At 34.2% G+C, this 25,642-nt stretch overlaps 2 protein-coding genes and 1 long non-coding RNA gene across 4 annotated transcripts; 1 reads left to right on the forward strand and 2 right to left on the reverse strand.

The window, feature by feature from the left end:
- Nucleotides 1-6,697: 6,697 nt before the first annotated feature.
- Nucleotides 6,698-8,318, forward strand: LOC140175383 (uncharacterized). The gene is made up of 2 exons (XR_011866116.1): nt 6,698-6,853; nt 7,861-8,318. It is a non-coding gene; the product is annotated as an uncharacterized lncRNA (long non-coding RNA).
- LOC112712227 (mechanosensitive ion channel protein 6) lies at nt 7,591-12,532 on the reverse strand. The gene is made up of 5 exons (XM_025765053.3): nt 9,839-12,532; nt 9,360-9,483; nt 8,598-8,891; nt 8,302-8,504; nt 7,591-8,204 (listed from the first exon to the last, which is right to left on the reverse strand). Exons 1-5 carry the CDS (start codon nt 11,803-11,805, stop codon nt 7,919-7,921), a joined length of 2,874 nt encoding a protein of 957 aa, XP_025620838.1. The 5' UTR covers nt 11,806-12,532; the 3' UTR covers nt 7,591-7,918.
- Nucleotides 12,533-18,010: 5,478 nt separating this feature from the next.
- On the reverse strand, nt 18,011-25,393 carry LOC112712229 (serine/threonine-protein kinase STY46). Of its 2 annotated transcripts, none has more exons than XM_025765055.3 (16): nt 25,030-25,393; nt 24,593-24,707; nt 23,546-23,646; nt 23,279-23,398; nt 22,940-22,994; nt 22,700-22,810; nt 22,330-22,380; nt 22,062-22,237; nt 21,844-21,951; nt 21,064-21,137; nt 20,776-20,951; nt 20,365-20,460; nt 19,456-19,536; nt 19,304-19,357; nt 18,691-18,825; nt 18,011-18,524 (listed from the first exon to the last, which is right to left on the reverse strand). In XM_025765055.3, the coding sequence occupies exons 1-16, from the start codon at nt 25,284-25,286 to the stop codon at nt 18,447-18,449; spliced, it is 1,788 nt and encodes a 595-aa protein (XP_025620840.1). In that variant the 5' UTR covers nt 25,287-25,393; the 3' UTR covers nt 18,011-18,446. The 2 variants fall into 2 exon arrangements, with proteins under 2 accessions (XP_025620840.1, XP_025620839.1); XM_025765054.3 differs by having other exon boundaries at nt 20,746-20,951.
- Between the last annotated feature and the right edge of the window lie 249 nt (nt 25,394-25,642).

The raw sequence follows: 25,642 nt of genomic DNA on the forward strand, positions 1-25,642 counted from the left end.
GGTTAATGCTTTTCTGTTCTTCCTGTTGTTTCCCGATCCAGTACCCAGCTTCTATTCCTTCTTTTATTGGGCCTGGCCCATTAGTATTCCTTCCTATTCTAGCCCTGATCTCATTTAAGTCTGCCATCCTCAGCTGATTAAGAGAGATTTTTCCTACTTGCTCTGCAGCTCTGAGATCTATTTGCCTTATCTGCTTCTAATTTTCTGATGCTACTTTCTTTCCTTTTTCCTTCATTCCCTCTTCTAGACTTCTACCTACTCCACTGGCTGCAGATTCCTGTAGCTCCTCCACTCTCTCATAGTTGTCCTGGATGTCACGCGCCTCCGTCTCTTCATCCCCTTTTTGTGATTTGATCTGCTTCCATCTTCTTTCCTCTCCCTTATTAAGAGATTTGGCTTGGTCTACCTCTAGCCCATGGGTATATCTGGGTACGTCTGGATTCCACGCCACCATGGCCATCTCTTTATTACATTCTTTTTTGCTGTGCCTTATAACCCCACAGTTCATGCAGTAACAATCTTGAAGGTGCTCATATTTAAAATGAACCTAGATATTGGAGAGGTTTTCCCTTGCCATATAGAAACTTGTGGCTAAAGGCTTGAGAATATCCACGGTTACCCTTACCCTTAAAAAAGTTCTCATGAGTACATGGTTTCTCATCGGATCTTCCACATCAATAACAATCCCCATCATGTCTCCAATGATTTGCTTGTTTTACTGTTCATGTTCTCCAAGAATAGCCCATGTATCTGAACCCAAAACTCCATATATTGGTGGCTGACCTCCGATATTGTTCATGCTGTGACCATAGTTGGAGATTTAGGAGATGACCTTTTATACTCCATGGCCCCCTTTCAATGTCTGCAGACCTCTCCACATATCCTTGAAGTTTATCAAAACTTTGTTACGTTCCACTACAGAGATGAAAACTCCTTATGGGTTTTCTAGATTCCCATAATGTCATTTTTGCTTCTTCTAAATGGGACTTCTTTACTTGATATGATTTGTCCTACTAAATTGATGCTGTCTACTTTATGTTCTTTTTGACTGTTTGGTTTGATAGTGATTATTTTTCTTTCTATCGGCTCCCTTCCAAAGTTTGGTATATTTTGTAACATCTTGTGTATCTTCTTTTGGTATGTGCTATGGGTGGATGTATGTGGTTGTTGGTTTATTGACTAGTGTGATAAACTAATTTGAAAAGAGAAATGAAGATGTGATAAAAAGTGTTGAGTTGTGAGGTAGAGATAACAGAAGGTTAAGATTTTTATGGTATTTAATATAATTATTTATGTTTTGGTTGAAATTAAAGCTTTGTTATGTGGTTTATTTCTCTTTTTTTGGGGGGTTGTATTAATTTTCATTAAAAAAATTTAAAAAAAATTTGATAGAATGGCTTCAACCTTGTCAACCGAGAATGATATTAAGCATAACAAACATTTTGTTCTTTAAAATTTGTACAATCTTTATTTATTGTCAAAATCTTTATTGTATATTTTTGTACATATAAAATATATATTCTAATATATTAATAACTCCCAAATTAGAGTAACCCTGTAGTGATACTCTCCTGAGAATAGTGCATGGTATACGTCAAGAAGCAGGCCAAGACCCACATAAGCAAATGGGCTGTATGAATACAAAATTAATTTAGATACGTTACAAACCAATGTAAAGTGGAGCCCAATGAATACCCATCTTAGAGAGCATTCTCGTCACAATTTCCTCGTAAAATGGCATTATAAACCCTAGTGGGATTTGACCAAAAAAAAAAAAAAAAACCCTAGTGGGAGAATCAAAGGATGGTAGTAAATCGCAAGAGACCATATTATTGGAACAAAGGAAACTGCATGGAGAACAAAAAAGATCCATTTGGGGAAGAAACTGAAGACCAAAGCCCCAATAGACATAGCACTAAAACTAAAAGTACCCATGATTGTAACCGAGGAACCTAGGAACATAAGACCACATGTCATCCTGATCATTTGACGTGTAACGTTATGCCTCCAAAGTCCAAACTGCAGGTATTAAAAGTTTGGAAGTTTATCAGATGTACCAGAAACACCGGTGTTCTAGTTGTTTTAACCGTTGATTTTAATTATAATATATATTAATATATATTATAATTAAAATCAACGATTAAAACAACTGGAACACCGGTATTCTTAAGTACACCTGATAACTTTCCTAAAAGTTTAAAACTGAAGTGAAGAGGATCAAAGACATTAGAGAAGCATACTTGGAATGCAATTGATACAATTTCTTGGGAGCGTATCCATCTTTATTCTTCATTGATTTAGTGTCGCTGCTACAATACTCTCCACGTGCTACAATTCCAAGAAAATAGGTAACAAATAGACACAGACACAAATATTAGAGGGATAACTGGATAAGTAAACTACAAAGAGAAAAAAACACGAATTATTAAGTTGTCGTATCTAAAAATATAAGAATATTTCTATTGTTAATAAATTTAAAAAATATTTTATCGATAACTTTATAATTTAAAGATATTTTTAGTGATTTACTTTGAATGGATTCAAATTAAATTAAGTATGGGTTAAATTCAATTTTTAAAAGGTGAAACTTATTTTATTTTTTATAATTTTAAAAGTATTGATTTTGATTTTAAAAAAGCTTAATTTTGATAAATTTAAAAATTATATACAATTATTTATTTAAATATTTTGATTAATTTTTAAGTAATGAATTTTAAAATAATTTTTTTTAATAATATAATAATATACAATTGGATGTTTGTATATAATTATTTTATATTATAAATGTATGAAAATTAAATTTTAAAAAATGGTATCGTACAGAAGATTTAGTCTCAATCATTAGTCAATTATTAGTTATTACTATTTATCTAGAATTACATGCTAAAGTAAGAATGATCAAATTATGTGTGCATAAAAAATTAATTATTTATATATATTAAAATATAAAATATACGTTAAAAATAAATTAAATAATATATATAAATATATAATTATTAATTTTATTTGCAGATAATAATGATTGACCGATTAAATATTAGTTTGAATTGATTTATTTAAGTAAAAAATATTTTTATAAAAAATAAAATATTTTTATTAAATTTTAAATATATTTAAGTGCATTTAAAAAAATAATTTTATTAAAATAAATTATATATTTATTCTGAAAACTAACAATATTTTCTTTTAAAAAAATTTAAAAAGATATTTTTAATATTTAGAGTATTTACTTATTTTGGTCTCCAAAAAATTTTAGACCAGACATTTTAATTTCCAACTAAAATTAATTACTCGATTGGTCCTTAATAATTAGAGTGAATTACCAACCTGACTCCTGTCCATTTCGCAGAATGACAAAGTAATCCCTGACAAATAAAGCAATCCACTTTGGTTCCTAATCCATACTTTTCGTGACACAAGGCGGTTTCTGTGGGTGAATCTTCGGTAACTACGAACGAAAAATGCTGAACTGTCACGGTGAGCATGTGTTAGCTTGCTGATGTGGATGAATGCTGCAGATGTGGACACCTCAAATGGTTAGGGGGTTAATTGTCTTCATTCACGTCAACCAACAGCATCAATCCTTTCGAAAGGAGTTTGAGGAATGGTTTGGTTTGTAACTGTTTGAGATTCGAAAGGAGTTTGAGGAATGGTTTGGTTTGAAACTGTTTGAGAAAACCGAAAATTCTTAATTATTGATTGATGTTGTTGGTTGAAGTTGTTTTAAATTGCGATTTATAGGATTGGTTGATTGAATTCTGGATTTTGTAATTTTCTTGGGTTGAGTGTTGTTGTTATGGTAATGGTAATTGGAAGTGATTTGAATGATTAATAGGTATTTGGTTTGATTTGGTTAGGACCCAAAAAGAGTGGCAGAATCCGAGTTTTAGAGGAGATGCTGCCGAAATTTTATAAAATTGGAAGTTTCATTCGAAGTAATTATTTAAAAAGATTTGGTTTTAAACATTATATGTTTTAAGATTGATTTATTTATCAAAGAAAGAATTATGTAATGAATTGGGGTTGTTGATGAACGGAATGGAAAGAAGGATGATGAGGATTGACTGAGTTATGATTTTTGAATGAATTTGGAGATGAGATATGGATTACAAATAATGATGATATTGAGAATGACTTGGATATTGATGAATGTTGACTGAATTATTCATATGGTTTATGAATTTGAATTATATGAGACACGAGTTTTCCTGGGTAGATGCAGTGGCTTGCCACCACTTGCTCCAGGTTAAGACTCGATATCCTGTTGACTCTATGACGTAAAGGTGACCGAACACTTATAAATTCCGAGGAATGGTATACCCATTCAGTGATTCGATATATATATATTATATAGAAAAAGCTATGCATAGGCTCATGGGAATGCGCATCGGGGGACAGTCCAATAGTTTAGCAAACTGGATTTATCAGGTTGGTTGTATAACCGACAGATGAGCTCATTAGCAATAGAACAGGCATGCATCATATACATTTATATGCTTTGCTTTGGTTTGAATTTGTTTTGGTTTGTATAATTGTTAAACTGTTCTTAACTGCTACCTGAATTATTTGCTGTAGCTGCTACCTAAACATGTGCCTTCCTTGTCTGTTTTGCCTGTGCTTGTCCTGGAGTGCTACTTTTGAGAATGAGCTTTGGTGCTGAATTGATGATTGTGTTGATTGATTGCGTGGTTGGTTTCTGATTAAGATTTTCTTATAAGAAAAAAAAAGGTTTTGGATTTCTGAAAGATTAAATATTGTTTTTTTGAAAAGGTTTTGAATGATTAGCTATTGGTTTTTAAAAGATTCATAAGGCTATGATAATCACTAAACTTGAAAACAGTTTTCTTAATAAATATCTTCTTATAAAAATTCTAAAACTCCATGGTGAGACCGTGTAGTTAGGTTCTCACCCCCTACAGCTTTACCTTTTCAGGAATCGAATGAAGGAGCATTATGAAGAGTTATGCTGCGTTTTGGTTTATATGATTTTGTGTTAATTAGATAATTTTTCTTCCCTCGTCTTTGTTATTACATTATAAGCTATTATGTAAGAAGTATTGTATATGAATCTATGCCTGTGTGTTTTTTTTAAGATAAAGTATTTATTTCCGGTTTTCAAAAAAAAATCAGCGATACATTGTCGAGTCATAGGCTCCTATTTTAATATTAAATATATAAAGTAGACGTAATACTCCTTGCTATCAGAGTGGCGCAGCCGGAAGCGTAACATTCTGGTAGTGAGGGTGTTACACAAGGACCGAAGTGGATTGCTCTATTCGTCAGGGTTTGCTTTGTCATTTTGCGAAATGGACAGGGGTCAGGTTGGTAGTTCACTCTAACAATTAATTTCGCTAGTTACTTAGGTCCTTTACTCCGTCAACTCTAATTGAGGACAAAATGGTCTTTAACCCCTTCTATTAGAAACGACATTATTCTCCCCCAATTTTCATCATATCTCGCATAATCTAAATAGTCTAACACTGCAACTTCAAGCTACACAATGCATACTCTGCAACTTCAATGTTCACAAGAAGAAAAATTCTCAACTTTTTCTCAACCAATTCATACTCAGAAAGCTAGTGACTATGTCTCTCAAGTACTTGTCGTCTTCGATGGATCCCATGAATCTAGAGAACAAGTCTGATTTATTAAGACCCGTCATCATCGTCGCCATCTCCCTCCTCCTCTGCCCCATCATCTCCATGGTCACATTATCTACCACTCTGATCACTTCATCTTCTTCACCAAACCAATGTTCAATAATTGTTTTAGTTTCCATATGAGCGGCAACGGCAACATTGCTCGCTATATTGATAGCTTGGATGTGAGGTCGAAGCTGTCTGCCAGCTTGGACTCTGGGAGAGAAGGAATGAAGCACTTAAAATCCATTCTAAATGAGAATTTGCATGTGATGTCAAAAGAAAATTTTCTCATGATGTTCTAACGTCCAACAATCTATATTGCGTGCCGGAGAGTGGAGAAAGGCGTGCCCTTGGGGTAGTTGTGGAACTTGGTATGAAGGATGTGGTGGACGTTGTCGGAGTTGGAGTTGATGCTATTATCGAGGATATGGAGGTGATACTGTTCTCGATGACGTGGAAGTGGATGTTTTTGGTGGGTGAAGTGCGGAGGAGGTGGGTGTACTAGTCACAGAGATTTGGAAAGTGTATGGTCTATGACATGTTGAGATACGTGCGATACATGCGGCAGTTACACTATGACTTGATATTGGAACTGAAGAGGAGGAAGGAGAATATGGAGAAGAAGACTGTGAAGATGAAGAAGCAAAGTATGAATGTTAAGATCATGCAAGATACGATGAAAATTAAGGGAGAACGACATCATTTTCGAACAGAGGGATCAGGGACTATTATGTCACCCGTTAGAGTTGTTAGGGACCATTTTATCTTCCGTTAAAATTGACGGAGTAAAGAACTTAAATGACTGACGAAGTTAATTGTTAGGGACTAATCGAGTAATTAATTTTAGTGAGAAACTAAAGTACCTGGTCCGAAATTCTTTAGAGATCAAAATGGGTAAATACTCTAATATTTAAATATTCTTTTTAAAAAATTATTCAAATATAAAATAATTTTTGTTAATTAAAAAAGAAAGAAACAAAAATAAATATTTGTTTCAAAATTAAAACCGACCCTAAAACAAAAAATAAATATGCAATTTTTATGGGAATTGAAATAGCAAAAAGCAAAGATGAAGTTGATGTGGCGCCTTAAACCACACACTGAATTGGAAGTATACCGTTATTCTTGGATTCTTGCAGAGTAGAATCTTAGCAATTCCACCATTGCCTGAAATGGCAGCCATACAGAACGCAGTGTTTCCATCAGCATCGGTAACTTCAATGTCTTGCACATTATTCTTATACTCTTCTACCAACTGGCTTGCTAAATTGATGTGCTCCATCTTCAGTCAATGGAGTACATTTCCAATTAGGGTTTCTTTCGTCTTTTAACAAATCCATGGTTAAATTGTGAGGAATTTTGTTCTTATCCATAGTAATTAATACCTATCAAGTCAAAGCTTCCACTTGTAGCTTCGCAGCAGTTGTTCTCTTAATTAGATTCAATAGTGTGAATTCACCAGATTTTGTGATTCAGTTGCTTTATCCAGACATACCATTAATAAAGATACAATTATGCAACCACTTACCAATTTGGATTCCAAAGCTACTCATTATTATTTTTTGTTTTTTTATCTTTTTATTAGGTTTTAATACAACAAGAACTCATTTATATTTCAATAATAATAATAAGAGAGCTTCTACTATGCATATTTTACATCTGCCTAAGCTGCCTTGAACTATGAATGCTGGCTTTTTTATGAGTTTTTGCAACTGTGCCACTGAGGTAACCACTAAGCATAGTAGGCATGTTGTAGCTTACCCTTCTGTACCTCTTTCCTTTGAGGGTTGTTTCATCATTTCTGGTATGTGGAGCAATGGGGTTGGTTTTGAGGTTCATGCTTTGGTGGTCCATGTTATTGAGGAGACATTGAAGATTTGGAGTGGCTGTGTCTGACATTCATGGGTAGGTTAGGTAGGTTTAAGAGTGGCATCAAAGAAGCTATAAATTTGGAGCAGAATAGGAATGTCAATATGTCATGAATCATGATGCTGATATGTCTGAACTACAAGGAAAAGAAGTAAAGCAAGTGATGATAATACAAATCTTAATCAGCATGAGAAAAGGCATGTATGTGCCATTCCAGATTGGATGAACTCAGCTTTTATGAATTACAGTCTAATCTTACAACACAACCAACTAATCTAACAACAAAGAGAAGAAAACTATACACAAAATTTTACCCTGATTACAACTAACACTTTATCTTGTATAGCAGATAATGGTATTGAAGTACAACAAGAGATGATGCCATAGTTCAGACTCTTTCCTTCTACTCAACTTGTGATTGTTGACCAACTTGGTGGAAGACGCTCAGAAGTGGTAGGCATGCTTCTAATACTAATATCCAGCGGCTGCAGTCGGTACTGTATGTCAAGCTCCCGGAAAATCTTGATCATCTCGTCGATCAACAACGACCTCCTTATGAATCTCTCTCCCATGTCTTGGAAGTTCATCCTGTGCGTTGGCCAAACCGCAATGCGAACCATGTTTAAGAGTTCACAATCCTTGAAGACTATAAATGGTGATGGATACCAGTGCTCCTTCTTGTTATCAATGTAACTGCATCATAGAATTCCCAAGTTTTAGTCAATCAGATATACAATTACAATAATAAGAAAACATACACAACTCAAGGAAATAATTTATGAGAAGATACCTCTGTATTCTGTGTTTCATTTGAGTAAACTTTTCCATTGGTGTAGACACATGAATAAGGAATTCAACAGAATCTCCCATGTCAGGACTGCGGTAGAAGTTGTTTATGGCCTTTGTAGCAAGGACACTGTTAGGGATCATTACCTTTAAATTATCATATCTCAGAAATATGGTGTTCAATATGTTCATTTCTTCCACAACCATCTGAAATTAGCGAGCGAAAAATGGGAAGATACAATTAGGCCACGCTTTCATGAAAGAAGAAAGCGAAAAACTCAATAGAGGGATGATCTTTACCTGGACCCCTTCAATTTCGCATCTGTCTCCAACGTCAAACGGGTGCATTACAAATAAGAAAATAATGGCTTCAAATATGGTCTTGCAGGTATTTCCAAATATGAATGCAACCAAGACAAGCTGTGAGCTCACGAAGAGGAGAAATTTGGAGGTGGCAATTCCCATTATCAAGAGAAAGATAACTAGGATAATAATTGCAACTAAGAAATTAAGCATTCGATGAAGCTTGTTCACCGCCGTTTTCGTATCATTCAATGTCAAGGCGAGTGCTCTCCTCTCTCTAAAGGCATTGACCTGGATAATTAGAAGGCAATATATTGGTGTGAATACTGTAGAAGTAAACCAATTAATACTTGGATGTATACATCAAAAGAAACCAAACACCAATAAAAGATTGACTATGATCTCTGTCGAAATTTATTCATGACACAAAACCTTCTGAAAGTATGTAAAAACATTGAAAACAAACAGAGGAAACATCAGCAATATATATCTTATAGGTTAAATCAACATCCAAACACTAGTGAGCCTATGGATATCTGAAATTTTACCAAGTTCTGTTGATATAGTATTTAAAGTTGAAATGTCTAGGTAAATAATGTCATGTAATCATATTATTGAGAATGTGAAGAATGCAACCAGCAACCGCTATTCAAATTCTGCCTCTAACTGGTAAACAATACCAGAGAGAGACGAGTTGTAAGGTGAATATGTTCACCCAAATTGTTTAAATTAAGCTTTCAAATGTTATTTAACTCTTACCACCCAGTTCTTCAAGGATGCTTTGCTTATTCTTCCGGTCTCGGATGCACCTTCAAAGAGACTCAAGGTTTTCACAACTTCATCTTCTTGCATAAATCGCTGTAAGTCCTTCTTGTATATGAACCTACAAGAAAAGAAAGTGATAAGATAACATGCAGAAAGGATTTATAAACAGTGACCGAATCTTCATTTAACAGAAGATATGTCAACTACCGCATGTAGCAAACCCAAATTGTATGTTAAACACCAGATAAATCATATAGAAATATACAATCAGCACAGATATGATCCTACTTTTGCACATTCTATTACCAGTTTAATGAATCTAAAATATAGAAACTGTATGGTAAATAACTATAGCGAATAAAGATTCTGAATGAGAACAAGATTAACATTATTGAAACTTCATATCAAAAGTTAGAGATTATGAATGCACAAAAAGAGGCAACCCAGTACGAAGTAAAAGATTATTGGTCAACCTGCTACCACAAGCAACATTCTGAAAAATTTTCTTGGCTGCTCCTTTTGCCTGATTTTCACTTCTAATCTCTGTGGCATTCTCATCATCATTGGTCGAGTTAAGTATCTGTTCATCCAATGTAGTTAGAGCTCCATGCCGAACCATATTGATCAGCCTTTTCATATTCCAAGCCGAGACATTGTTCGGATTCAGCTTATGCAGGTGATCAATAGTTATCCCACTATTCCCATCTTCTGACTTCTTAGAGAGAGGTCTCGAGAAGCGTCCACTTACCATCCTGGGGCTTTTCTGGAGCATCCCACTCCTCAACTTCCCACTCTTGTTGGTCGCGAAGGCAGTAGCCCTCAGGTCAGGAGGTATGGTAACTCCGGCTTTCTGTAGCTTCTCGACATCTTCAAGAATCCTTTGCTCCTCATCCTCATATCGCTGAAGCTCGACCAAAGGCGGCCCGGAGAGTGTCTCAATAACAAACTGATTAAACAGTGACTCTTGAATCCTATCAAAATATGTGCTAACATGGAAACTAGAGGCCAGAACCTTAACCATAAGGGTTTTCACCAACCAAACCAGAGTACCAACCAACAAGCACACCAAAAACTTGGTAATATACTCAAGAAAATTACTATGAACCTCTCTCTGAACTTTCTGATCAAACAAGAAGTGCCAAGCTATCAAAACAAGCCCTAACCAAACACAATTCTGAACAGCATGCTTCACACCATACACAAAATACAGAACCCTCTTCCTCAAAAGGAAGTTTCTCTCAATGCAGAACACAGCTACTCTGATAAGCCAACCAGATACCAACCTTCCACATATCAACACAAGAATCATAACCTCCCATTTCCACAGCTTCAGCTGCCAAAGATTCTTCTCCCTCAAGAAAGGAACACTCAGAGTTGTAATCAATGCAGCAATGATCAAAATCAACCCCAACCATTCAAGCAAAACCCATATACTAAAGTGAGATTTTTTATACTTATCAGGAAGATCCTCTTCCAAAAATGGATCATCTTCATCATCGTCATCACCACCACTCTTCTTCCCAAGCAACCCTGAGAACAACTGACCCGACTTGGCAATCCGACCCGATTTTCTTTCTGGTTCTTCTGGTGGGTCCAGCAACCTGGACCGGGTTTTAGTCTTCAACAATGTTGATTTTCTGCTCTGCATGGAAAGAGTTCTCTCTATGGAACCGTTAGAGGTGCACCTCACAACCTCGCCATCACCGCTATGGCCACTCCGAGACGGCAATTCCCTGCTCTGGTGCGGCGGATGCGGCGGCCGATGGAAATCTCCAATGGACGGCAAGTCCCTGCTGTGTCTTCTTCTGATGGCATCGGAGCTATTAGGCATATCAGCCATCAAATTCGGTGGCGCGGGTTCCTCGAACGAAACCTTGAGCTCCTTGGATACGCGGTTGTTCATGCTCGTCGTCGGCGACTCCTCCACCGGCGAAAGCTTCCCTCCTGCGGCAGCGGCGGTACTTGCACCGGCGTCGTAGTTGCGCTGAAGCTCCTCCATCTCCATGTCCATGTCCAACGAGATCTCACCAGAAGCTATCTGTTTGCGCAGGAAGCTTCCGATCAGCTGCGACGGCGGGTCCTCCTCCGGCACCGGCGGCGCACCAGATTGACGGAAATCAAAGCTCACCTCTTTGGCATCGGCATTGTCGCCGGAACTTCCATCTTCGGGCCAGAACTCGTAGCTGGAACCCCTCCAAATCTTGTTTCCTCCGGCAGGATCGCCGCCGTCATTGATCTTGACGACGTAGTCGCCGGCCATGGAGGATAAAGGAGGAGGGTCAGAATGGTGGTGTTGATGACGATGATGGTGATGAGATTCCTGGTCTTGAAGGATTGGAAGGTGCTCGTGGCTAGAATCGGGTCCTCCCGACGCGGCAAACCTTCTTGAACGTTTGTTGTAGGAAGCATAGGACTTGAACGATTTTCGGATAGATTGCATCAGGATCGGGGTCCCTTTGCGATAAAGATCGAATTTTTAGTTAAAAAAAGGCACCAACTATGAGATGGTGGTGGAAAAAAGTTGGTGTTTGCTTACCAACAAAATTAAAAATCAAAATGCCGATGATGATGATGTGTTATTAATTTTTTGGGGTCAGAGATTTCAAACAAAAAAAAATAAGTAAAGGTCTTTCTTTCTGGTCACAGCATTGACGCGTGTACAGTGATCACAAGTGTGGAGAGAAAAAGTAGGGTGCGATTATGATGTTTTCGAACTTTTGAATAATATTAATGAAAATGAAAATGCTAGAGAGAAGAGAAGAGAGTAAAGAAGGTGGTAGTGTGGTGGTGGTGACGGTGGTGCCGGTGGTGTTGCTATTATAATAAAGAAATGCTGTGGTCCTTTCTGGAATCAACTATAAACTATGTGTTCCTATGATGTGGGGTAAGAAAGTGATTAACTTTATGATTATATATTGCATTGCATGAGCATCTTTCCGTCTATTTAGGGTTAGAGAGTGGATCAGTGTAAGATTTTAGTGTGGGAGGTACATTTTTTCTGTTTTTGTTTACTTTCTGTTGCTTTAACAAGTTACGTGTCCAAAACAAAATCTTTGCTACCCATGAAGCATGGCCCATAGCTAGGAACAAATTTCTGTTTTTTCTTTTTTTTCATATGTCCTTTTTTTCTTTTATTATTTAATATTTATTTATTTTAAGTATGGTGCACATGGCTATTCGCCCATGCCTTCCCTTTATTCTCGGCAATCGAGATTCGGGAAATTATTTAACGATAATAATAATTAATAAAGGTAACTAGTTAAACACTTAAACTTGGTCAGTTACTCTAAGACATAGTAATGTAGTATGCTAGTGTTTATTTCTAACAACAGTATAATATAACACACTGAAAATAAAATATAAAAATATAAAATTTTATATTTTATATTTTTATATTTTATTTAATGATAAATTAAAATAAATTATAAAAATTTAATATATATTTATTTTTTTTATTTAAAAAATTGAAACGAAAAATATAATTATAAAAAATTTATAAGAATAATAAAAGAAAAAATAAAAAATAAGTTGTATTTTTTATTAGTGTTTCTATGTCCTGTCAGGATGAACATAAAATATACTAATTCAATATCTCTGGACATATTGTCTTTATTTATGTCTCTTCTATCAAACATAATTTTGTGTCCTATCTCCGTAAATATATGCAGGTAAGTGGTTAATATTTTAGAGTAAATTTTTTTAAATTTGTCAAAAATTTTAAAAATATATTTTTAGGTTTATTTTATTTTAAGATTAGACTACCATTTCTATTTACGAAAGTTGAAAACACAAACAAAGCTACCTATAAAAAAAGAAATTACTATTTGTATCCATAAAATATGGGTTCCATACAACAAAATTATTCAAATACTAAAAAAATCACATAAAAATAACAAATTATCCTTATCATCATCCGTATCATCTTTCCCTTCCCCACTAATCACTCAATCATCCTCATCTGCTCATCACCTTACCACCACCACCATCACCACCACTAATCCCACCCTCTATCTCTCACCAATAATCAATTGATTTTCAAACAATCCTAGCAATAATTTTTTCGGTCGCGAACCACCTCTCCTCCTCTGTGACAAATGTCGCGGCTTTTGTTTTCGTTCCTGCAGCTTCTAGCATCAGCGGCCACCGCCCGTCCTCCTTCCACCGTGGCCACCCTTCCTTCTTTCCTTCCTTGTCTCGCCCTCACCGACTAGAGGATCTTCGCACCAGTCCGTGCTTCGCTGTCGCCAGCAACGCTAGAGCCGCACTGCCCCGCCTCTCCTCTCTTCACCGCCAACCACCCTCACCTACCATGACTATCTTCTCCTCATCACTGAACTAGTGTCACCGACGGGCCACCGCGGTCCCCTTTGCGAACCAAAACTGCGGCGAGCTGTCTCTTTCTCTCTCTTTCTGTCTCTTTTGCCATCTGTTTTAAACCACAAAACCCTAATTCACTTATCCTTCTCCTCTTCTTCCCCTTCTTCTTTCCTCTTCAAGAACCAGAGACCTCCAAACCACCATCACAACTCTACCATCATTGACATTCGCACTTCTAGCCGCCAGAATCTCCGCGAACCACTGTCGTCTCCACCATTTGCGACGAATCCGAGCCACCTTCATCGTCCCAGTCGTTTTTTCTCTCGGTCCAGACCACCGCCAACGAACTACTCATCACTCTCACACCTCCTCCAATGAACCCTAACTCAGCCCCTGTTCTCACTCTCTCTTCTACTCCAACGAGCTACCGGTGACGTCACCATCATCATCAACTTCTCAATTGCCGAACCTTCAAAGCAACTGCCGTAGCTAGCGTCTGTCTCGCCAAAACAGAGGTGACACAGAACAAGATCACTCCTGTCTCTCAGAGTATGGCTCAGGTGAGGATTGCTCAATTCGTTCAATTTTTCACATGACCTGTTTGAGTTTGGCAATTAATTTGTTGCAGGGGCATTAGGTGGTAGCATTCTGTTCTGAGTTCAATAAAAAGTTGAAAACGATGATGATAAGGATAATTTAGAATTTTTATGTGATTTTTCAGTATTTAAATAATTTTGTTGTATGGAACCCATGTTTTATAGGTACAAATGATAATTCTTTTTTTTTATGGGTAGATTTATCAGTATTTTTAATTTTCGTAATTAAAAATTATAGTTTACTCTTATTTTAATCTTATTTTAAAATTTGTTTATTTGCAATAAATGTATTTTTAATAATTAAATTTAAAAAAATTAATTCAACAATAATACATCATGACAATTAAGGCTCTGTGATAAAATTTTATATTTGGCTTATTTTTGTTAAGAGTTATTTTTGTAAAGTTATTGTTAAATTAATCTTTAAGTATTTTAAAGAATTAACTGTTAGAATATATTTGGCGAAAATAAAAAATTTTTGAAACAAAAATAAAATAATAAAATAATTTCAAGAAAAAATATAAAGATAGATTAATAGACAAATTATACACTATAGTTATATATAAAAAGAAAGTATTATATTAACAAGTTAATTACGATTTTTACACGTATTCGTTACTTTGCTTGTTGAGGTAGCTAGCTTCAGGTATTGGTAAAACGCATATTTTACATTAAAATTGAAGAATCTCTTTTTAATATTTATTTACAAATTTTATTAAAAATTCTTATTGAACTTGGTGAAACTTGTTTGGGTATAAAAACAAAAAAGACTTTTAACTCTTATAGAGTATCCTGAGAAATTTAGAATATTTACTTTAAGTGACAAGTGAATTAAGTGGTTCAATCCAATTTTGTTTGTCTCAACCTTTGTTATGGTTAGGTAATATCATAATCATATATAGCTGTATACAAGTTGCATTATTATCATGTGTGAACTGTGAACTATGAATGATACAACTTCAAAAAGCGAAGCCCCACTTCAACTTGCTAATAAGCACAGCTTGAAGCCATGCATGAACAATTAAATACAGCTAGAACTCGTAATCTAAATTAGCGTAACCAATCAAGGAAAAAAAATAAATAAAATCTATAACCTACTTCAGCCATTCATTCATGCTTGTGGCCTCAATTGAAGCAAAACAAAACGCCTAAGCTAAGGATGAGAATGTAACAATGATAGTATATTATTTTATTTTATAATTATATTACGGGAACACAAAAAAACTACTATTAAATTAATTATTTATATAAAATAAAATACATAATAAAAATTGTACGAAACAATATAAATATATAGTAATTGATTTGATATCCGATTTATTTTATACATAGCATTTTTTTTTATTTTAATATTATTTATATATAAGATGATTGCAAATAGTTTAAGGACGTGGAAAATGACAAATTTAAAGTCTAATCACAAAGGCATGGGAATAATTGTTTTGTTAATTAATTAGCTAGCAACAGCAAGAGTATGCGTATCTAAGTTGATGTAATTAAGTTTTGCTTTCAAGTCAATGGTGGTGAGACTGACGAATAAGGAATTAGCAATTGTCTGATTTTGCGTCATTTTCGCCGCTAAGTTCCATTACGTAGTATTTTATTTTCAGAATGTGAAATGGCTACAAGTCCATGCTTGTTTAATTGCTTTGTCTTTGATTATTACGTAAGATTAACAATACTTAATTTTAAGTATCTGTGACCTGTAAAGTTAATGAAAGAAAACGGCTTATGAAATTAGTGACCCCAATAAATTCAAGGCTGCTTTAGAAGATTCATATATAATTTGTATATTTTAAGGTGCCTAACATGTCACACTCGTTCATTAACTAATCCACTACATAAACTGGGCACTATATAATTATAAATAATGCAATCAATTTGCTGGCAACAAATCCTGAAATTTAGTGGATTGTTCTCTACGCAGGTTGATATTTACAGTGGATTTTGTTAGAGTACTTATTAAGAATTTAAAAATAGAAAATTTTGTATATGAAAAAAAAAATTAAAACGAACGTATAAATTTCACTGATATATATATAACCAGTGTGCTTTGAAATTTTAATTTCTACCTTTGAAACAAAACATGAAACTATGTTAACACGATTTCCAACTCTGAAGTAATTTTATTCGTCTTTGTTAGCTTTATATCGATGCAGATTATTATTGATGTAATGATGTGGAATAAAATATATAGGCTATCAAATTCTATTTTTTTCGTCAAATAATCAAAATCAACCACTAAAATTAATTATTACTATAAAATACATATTAAAAATTTAAAATATAAATATACATTAAAAATAAATTAAATTACATATATATTTATATACAAATATATTAGTAGTTAATTTTAATGTACGAGTATTATTTTTTTTACGTACTATGTAATAAGTAATAACCATCATATTTAGTGTTCATTCTCATTATTTTTATATGACATCCAAATTATTGATTTTGATCGTCAATAAAACAGTCAACTTTGAATGTTTAAATACCAATGCATGTTATAAGACAAGGAAAGGATTGTCAAAACATCTGGCAATTTAATATTTGCAACAGATGGACATTACATGTTGATGTGGGGAACACTGAGAAGACGACAATTAAGAAGTAGAGACGGGACAAAAAGAATGCCATAATATTCGCTAAAATGCCCAATTAAAATCACTGTCGATTAGGAAACATCTGGCTGTTTCACAAATATAGGAGGAAAAATCTAACTTTTTTTGTTTCAATTATTTTTTTTTAAAATCTGACTTTTTTTGTATTAGTCATGACATGAATGAATTCAATTGTGGGTTCATCCTGTCTTTTTATATACAGGTAAATGTTTCGTGGATATCTTGGAAATATACCCTACCAATCTACCATATGTTTCGCTAAGGCTTCACAGAGCCTCCATATTTATTATTAATTATATATTACTAAATATTTGTATTTTTCATATTGATAATACATATAAATTAAATATTTTCAAATTAAAAGTACCATTTCCAGAAATAAAAATTCACTCGTCTAAAAGGCCTACAACCATGTTAGGAATAAAGATGACAACACTATTAATACTCTGGATATCCACCTTGTCTTTGTTTGGCTAGAACGAATAATTACTCGACTCGGTGAGGAGCGGATTTTGATGAAGCGGGACAAAATCAAATTTAGACATTTAGAGAATATCTGTCCCAATATATAAAATAATTAATAAATAAATAATAATATATTATTTTTAAATTTTTATTTTATTTATATTATGTATATAATTATGATTATATAAATTTTAAAATTTAATTTTATGAGTTAGATCTTAATAATTATAGAGACGAAATAAATACTCACAAGAGAAAGTTACAGTTAATTTTTTACCAATATACAAATTATAGAAACAGTACAAATTATATGCGGATTATATGAAGATTATTATAGGGTAAAACGAGGGTGGATAGGACAAAATCCTGCTACCCACCCGATTATCACCGCTTTTCAGGAGCGCGAATGGTCTCAGATAGTCTATGTTGATTTTTTAGACAGAAAATATCACATTCTTATTTTATATTTTATATATAATTGTCATTTTCAACGTAAATAATGGATGGTGCTTAGACATCACGTAAACACGCAACAATAATCGATGTTCAGCCAATGAATAAAGACAGACAACTATATAAGCGTCACAATCTACTTCCACATAATTCCCCAATTACACGAGTACCTCGTGACACTATAACATCCTTTATAAATTATAATATTTGTATCATTAATAATGAAATATATATAAGTATTAAATCAAATATTTCCATAGCTAGTTAAACTATAAAATATTAAAAATAAATATAAGTTATTACATTAATAAAAATAAATATAACTTATGCTGCTAATGGGTCGCCTACTTAAAGATATAAACTAACAAGTACCGAAGTAAAAAGAAAAGACTTGATGAATAACGTAACTACTGACTAAACGTTTTCGATATGCTTAATCTACCATGAAGCGATCAGAAAATATGAAGAAAAACTGTACATGTCATCAACGTAAAATTTTAAAAAATAAATGGGAAATATTAACCCCCAGCTAGCTTTAATTTGTGCTTATAATGCTAAGCTATATGATGAGCATGTTATGGACATCATCGATAAACAATAATAAAATTGATGATGTTTGTCAATTGTCAGTGATGACCTCTTCTAAGAACAGACAGAAATCCTCCCGTTTTATCCTTGCGCCGCTCCTCTCCTTCATCCCCAACCTTGTTTCACATACAACCAAAGTGTAAGAATTACGGTAATACGATATCATCAGAGAATATAGGGGGTAATTAAAGAGAAAATAGAAATGAAAATTTACTAAAAGATTGAGTATTCCTAATGCTTTAAGAAAATAGAAATTAACCAAATAAAGCAAGCTAGTTATACCTCCTTAGCTAACTGCTGCAAGATCTCAATGATTTCTGCAAAATCGGGTCTCAACGTAGGATCTTGCTGCCAAGACCTCTCAAGAAGCTCAACAAAGTTTGGATGTGTGTTCTTGGGGATGGTTGGTCGTAAACCCTGAAATTCTTCCAAAGTTTCCGTAAAAGATAATAGTATAATTTACTATTTCTAATTTTCTATACATTAAATATGAAAACGCTGATAATTTTAACCATTTAATATTTAAAATAACATATCCATACAAAATAAGTCTCGGTTGACATAATTATCTAACCATCAGGTGTTGATTTCATTTGAGTAATTATTTTCTTTCTAAATATACCTTTTTTTCTTCTTCTGCGTGTTTTTTAACACCATCTACCTATCTGAAAGGTTGGATAATTTTGTCAATCAAAACCTATCTAAATTTTAGACTGTTAGAATTGTTAGCATTCTACTCTTTTGTGAGTAAAAATGGTAATTTAGTGAAGATAATACTGCTACCTTACTACTATCTATACAAGATATGCATTACTAGTCAATCATATATTAATATAAAGCCACTTAGGGAATTTTATCTTTTGACAGGTAGTTTAACTTTAGCTAAGAAAATTACCTTTTGAACCACTCCTATTGCTGCTTGTAGAGGTGTCAAATATTCGTAGGGAAGCTAACAAGAAAAGAAAAATAAAAAGTAAATTAAAAAAATACAAATTTATATGAGGAGCAATAACCTAAAAGTTATAAGGTTGAAGAAATAAGAAATACCTTTCCAGTAAGCAACTCCCATAAAACAATTCCAAAACTAAATACATCAGCCTTGTGATCGTACGGCTTGTGTTCTATAACCTTCAATGCAAAGGAGGAGTCAAGGTAAGAGAAGTTTTTGGCAAGATGGATAATATCTTCCATTTAATTACCAAAAGAAATTTTTAAAAAGAAATGAAATCGATACAACATATTAGTTGCTAGTTAGAATTTAGAACTGTTATTTTTTTAATGAACATCGGTCCAATCAGAGTCTGATCCCTGAAATTCTCCTTTTTGATCTTAGACTCATTATACAGCAACGTCAAGTTACAGTAATACAGGATTATACATATTTTGACAAAGGAATTAGGACTATAATTTTACATTCTTAATTAAGGAAAATTTTCTACCAATAACTCGATGATGATGGTTATTTAGTATAATGCTTCGGCATCCTTTTCCTATCATGCCAAAAACATCAAGAAAATTTAACTAAACAAAAATGTTGGCAGTGTATAACTTTGTAGAAAGATGGTAACATAAATTCTTTTATTTTTTTCTTGGATCACAGATGGTAACATAAATTCAAACCAAAAACACTGTTACAATGAGATTCATATATGTAGTTTCTTTTTTTATTTTTTTGGGTCGAATGCATTTATGTAGGCTTCGTTTTTGGTCAAGAATACATTTATCTAATAACCAATTATATGAGATACAAATTAAAAACCCATCAGCAGCATAACATCTTTTTTTCTGGAATAGAGGACAATAAAAATTTTACAAGTAAACAAATAATAGTTGAAAAGGCTAATACTTCGCCACCCAAAAAAATAAAAGCCCAATAAGATCCTGCAAACTACATCTACATGAACCTAATAATATTATGAAATATTAAAATAAAGTACTATGAGGAAATTATCTTACTTCTGGAGCCATCCACCGATACGTTCCAGTTTCTGCTGTCATAACTCCTGACTGAGCTTTAACTCTAGCAACCCCAAAATCAGCAACTTTTACAATCTGCAATGCAATATCTATGTGACTTACACTTCTGTATGCCAACCCTATATTAGGCGAAAGTCAAGGTCTAACATGAGAAAGAGCAGAAAAAGAGATTCTTGTATAAACACCCGTCTAAAACTCACATTAAAAGTGGGTTCATTTAACTTTATTTAAGATAAATTTACTTGTACAACTTCACTGACTATTTTTACGAATGTGTCTAAATATGTAATACTAGACTTATGTTCATCCAAGAATCTTTCTTGTTGAAAAGCCAATGGAATAGAATTAAGAAGAACACACACAAAAAGCAGGTTGAACGAAACATCGTACACCATTTTCATCCATCAAAAGATTGGCAGCTTTCAAATCTCTATGGATTATCTCATGCTGGTGCAAGTAGTTCATTCCTTTAGCAACATCAATTGCAACTTTGAGCAAGGTAGGAAATTTGAAACTACCCTTCCGCTTATGTAAGTAGTCATACACACTACCACCGGACATAAATTCTGAAATTTGAGGAAGAAACAACAGTGAGTATGGTTGACAATTACTAAAAATATAAATGACATTACATCTAAACAATTATTCCACAGAAAAATGGAATTCATTTGATTTCACCTGTAACTATGCATAAGCGTGGGGGCTTGGTACAAGCTCCTATAAATTGTACAACATTTTTGTGTCGAACCTTTCTGCAAGTAGCAGCAGAGAGTATAATACGTACATAAGCCATTTGGTTAAATAAACAACAGAAAACTATAATGGTCGAGAGTACACATGTTCTGTCCCCAAACACCAAGTAAATAGAGAATAAGCCAAAGGTAATAACTAACTTTTGGAACTTCCATATGGAGGGTGCACAAGTTAATTGTAACATTCATTTTGGTAAAATTCCTCTTATTATTTGCATTGACTTTCTTGTTTTCCACCCAATTTTACCAGGGAAAAAAAAAACACTGATCCTAAGCACATTCCGTCACCAAACAGTCAAAATGAAATGCAGAAATCCAGTAATGGAATTGTCACAAACTTCACATCTAAAGGTGGTGAATTATAATCATGGGCAAAAGAATTATACTATCATAATTTTGGAAATGCTTAGCAGATGTACCCAACTTTAATGAGAAAATGGAAAGGGAGTGTTCTATTAACAGGTGTCTTCATAATAGTTATCAAGGGTTCAAAACAAAAAGTATCAGAGACAGAAGAATTCTAAAGTTTTCAATCATAGAATGATATATGAGGAGACAAATTTTTTTTAAACCTCTACTTTCTTCACAGTAATTTTCTAGGACAACTAAATTTTCATGATCAAGTTTGGACATGCAAAAAGACTCTCTCAATGAAACAGTAGATAGACTTCGGATGATCAGAATGAACAAATTTAATGGAGCAAACCTCATGATGTACACTTCCTGCACAAACTCTCTCTGCAAATCTGAATTTACATGCTCAGGCTTGAGAATTTTAATGGCTACTTCCTGGCTACAATATATACCTTTAAATCTGGTTTAATAGTAGAGCTGATTAGATGAAATTGAAACCATAGCAACACCTAGTGAGAATATCTACATCTGAACTATTAAAAAAAGGAAATCCATAATTTATGTACTCACAGTTCACCATATGACCCAGACGCAATTTGAGTTCCAATTTTCAAATGCTTGGGATCTATCTCCCAAACATCTGTCCCATCGTTAGGTATATTCAACTGATCAGATTCACTTTTCATCCTTGCTTCTTCATCTTCGCCAACAGAAGATACTGATTGCCTACTCGACATTGACCTCCTCTGAAAGCAGTGATCAGGCAAAACTTCAATTAATAAAACTAGTGAAATTGACTGTAGCAGTATTTATATACATAATTACGTGCCACATTTACCTCAATCTTTATGACCTCCTTTTCCAACGCTGTTTTAAGCTTCTCTGTTTCCTATTAAAATACAAATTCATCAAGCAAAGTTGTATGAATATAAGTATATAATCTCTAGTAATCTAAACCAGTAACAATATGAATGAGTGATAGCATATAGAATCACACAATAAAGTATTAAGAGATTACAGAATATGAAAGATGCTGCTTTGAGCTACTATGGTTGCTGGAACAATGTTTAGATGAAATTGGATTGGAATATTATGCCTTTCAAAATAAATATATTGATCAACAACAATAAAGTTCAGAAAATTTTGCTCATTTTTTAATGCACAAGTTCACCCAAGAAATTGATGTAAATTATTATCTAGATACATACATCATAGGGCCATCCATCAACAACAAACACATCTAACGAGTAGCCATCAGTTGTGGAAAAGGCATGGGCCTCTTGGATGTTCAGTCCAATCTCAGCAAGCAAAGCAGTTAACTGCAGAGGGAACCAGACTTGTGAGGTACTCTCATTGTCATGCAGGTTCTAACTTTATCTTAATTAACTGAGTAGGAATTTATATGCATATATGAACGGGGATGTTTGAATAGAAAAGTTCTTATTTACCTGACTGAGAAGCTTTGGTTTGTCATCAGTTGAGAAGGTGATTTCATGCATGGGCCTACATCATTTTGGATGACACAGAAGTTCAATATATCAAATAAATAAACTAATTCAAAATTCAATCTAAGGACTAGAAATTTCATAAATCATCTCAATTTTATAGATGCTCTTTTACACATCATACAATTTACCCAGGCATCTTTGCATCATTACCAGACTAAGACACAAATTAAAATTTACCGTGAATTGTAAAGAAAAACATATGTGACCTATATTCTAAGTCATGGTTCAAATAAAATTTCCAAGCTTAGGCCTAGAAAAAAATTGCAATAGAAAGTTTACCGTGAATATTGTGCACTGGCATGTACAGAATGTTCCTCATCCATTTCTTCAGGATTACTTGCTTCAAGAGCCAGTGCTTCAAGATTAGGAGAAGAACCAAAAGCAGGAGGTGGATGTATACTAAAAACAAAATAATTAAAAAAAAATAAGGCTGCTGATCACAGGCATCAAACCAAAATAAATAGAATAATCAAGAGTACTGAAGAGGATAGCAAAAAGTATAGCAAAATTTTATGAAATCCCAAAAACGAAAGGATGAAATAATACCTCTGTCCGCTAGAGTACTTTGGGGAGCTTTGATATGATTCATTTTCAATTGCATCCGACTGGACAGTATAAGCTGAGTTTGCATCAGTTACAGGAGGAACCTGCACCAAGATTCCAGTCCCCAAATGATAATACCTTATGGAATGAGATGATTGGAACAAATAATACCACTCAAAATATAAAAAAATGAGACTCAAGGCATGAACACAATTGAATAAAACGAAAAAGGTACAATATTTACAAATTCAGAGTTATGAACATTACATCTTCATAGCTTGGCAAGAAATAATCCTTAGGCAAGTCAACCTGAGAAGTAGACTAGCTTGCAGGGAAAAAAAAACAAGAAAAAAAACATTCAAAGGAAGAGGCTGACACATTTATGGCTTGAAACAACGATCAACAATGCTACATGGATACATGTTGAAATTCAAAGTGAGCCAACATACAAGTGGCAATAAGCTAATGGCAACTAAAACCGTTAACCATGTATGGCCCATAAGTTAAAATTGGAAGCATTTGCAGTTTGAAGCACAAACTTATTCATGATGATGAATTGAATATTCTACATATGAAATCATCATTTCTTTTACTTTTTCTCTTCTGCTTTCAGCTTTACACCCTCTGACCAATAGGCCTAATACCGAAAGTAATCAAGTCAACTTCAAATCACATATAGATCAGAAACGCATCTGGATGTGACTATCCAAACAGTCCTTTCCTAATTTTACACAGGTTACAAGCAAGAGCTCACAGGATCAAACTCTAACAAAGCATTATAATGGGAACCTGAATATGATTTCTAAACATACATGCTTCACCCAAACTATACCAGCATCAAATCTTATAAAAGAATATAGCATGATCAAACCATGACTATATACCAAACTGTTTCGGTGCTGCATGTGAGCCAAGAAATTCATCAGACAGACAAAGGCTAAAAACTGATTCACATGCAATGCCTGACTCTAGACTAAATAACACCACTAAAGCGTGAATTCATGAGGAAAAATGAAGAACAAAGCTGAGAGTAACAGAGTTGAGCTAAACCTGTACTAAGCGAACTTCAATTGCAGGCCTATTAACAGGATCGTGAGCCAAATGCAGCAATCTCTTGTGCATAAGAACATCCGCGGCTCTCTCAACATTCACATCCAGCGCGTACCTGCATTTAACACCACGCATCTCCTCGTCAAATCGCAGACCTAATCAACAATATCACATTAACAAAACGACAAAAACACCAGAATTTAAGTAAGCCACGGGTTTATCCTCCGTACACAAGGATTTATTCAAACATAACAACAAATAAAAATCGAAATGAAATCATCAACAGTTAATTCCGCTGAAATCAATCTACTGCCAAAACCTCAGATACACAGTAAGAGCGAAATAAGATTCAGATTAAACGACGAAGAATTATGCGTATATATGAACATGAATAAACGTGACGACGTTGAGAGAGAGAGAGAGAGAGGATGGAGAACCGTGCGGGGAGGCGGTTGAAGTGGTTCCAGAGCTGATCGTCGAAGCCAGGCTGCATAGCTTCGGAGACGCCGGAATCCTTGAGGCGGCGAAGGACCTCATTGTAGACTTCGAGCCTCTGGCGCTGCTGGCGGGTGTGCGCCGGCGAGGAGGAGGTGGAGGCAGTGGACGGAGCGGGAGGAACGTGGTGGTTCAATCCCGTGTCGGTGGCGGTGGCTGTGGCGCAGGTATCGTTGTCGTGCATCGCCACCATCAGCATCGAAGGCAACACAAAATGTCGATGATGCGCTTATTGGCCGTTTCACGTGAACGAGTGAATGAACGACACTCTTTCTCTCTCGACCTCGCTTTATCATTTACATTTACATTTACATTTATTTATATTTCTCTATAAATACAATTAATTCATTAATAATTGAGTGAATATCTCATCGTTCTCTAACAATTGGATTTGGATTTTTAAGTTTGAATTTCACTTTAAAGAATAAAGTATGATTTTCTACCCTTGAATAATTTTTTTTTATATTTATTTTTGATCTCATCTATGAAATTAATAATAAGAGACTGAAAGATCACACTTAAAATTTAAACTTTAAAAAATCTAAATCCCTAACA

This window comes from Arachis hypogaea, chromosome 9 (assembly GCF_003086295.3).
Source record: "Arachis hypogaea cultivar Tifrunner chromosome 9, arahy.Tifrunner.gnm2.J5K5, whole genome shotgun sequence".
NCBI classification, from domain to species: Eukaryota; Viridiplantae; Streptophyta; class Magnoliopsida; order Fabales; family Fabaceae; genus Arachis; species Arachis hypogaea.

What these genes read in the sequence shown, in the direction of transcription:
- LOC112712227 (XM_025765053.3), bottom strand. Translation starts at nt 11,805, where the DNA reads ATGCAATCTATCCGAAAATCGTTCAAGTCCTATGCTTCCTACAACAAA. An exon ending in AATGTTGCTTGTGGTAGCAG is followed by an intron (nt 9,484 to 9,838) that starts GTTGACCAATAA and finishes CTTTTCTTGTAG; the next exon opens with GTTCATATACAAGAAGGACT. An exon ending in CATCCTTGAAGAACTGGGTG is followed by an intron (nt 8,892 to 9,359) that starts GTAAGAGTTAAA and finishes CTAATTATCCAG; the next exon opens with GTCAATGCCTTTAGAGAGAG.
- LOC112712229 (XM_025765054.3), bottom strand. Translation starts at nt 25,286, where the DNA reads ATGCTGATGGTGGCGATGCACGACAACGATACCTGCGCCACAGCCACC. An exon ending in TTCAACCGCCTCCCCGCACG is followed by an intron (nt 24,708 to 25,029) that starts GTTCTCCATCCT and finishes TGTTAAATGCAG; the next exon opens with GTACGCGCTGGATGTGAATG. An exon ending in TTGATGGATGGCCCTATGAT is followed by an intron (nt 22,381 to 22,699) that starts GTATGTATCTAG and finishes GTATTTTAATAG; the next exon opens with GAAACAGAGAAGCTTAAAAC.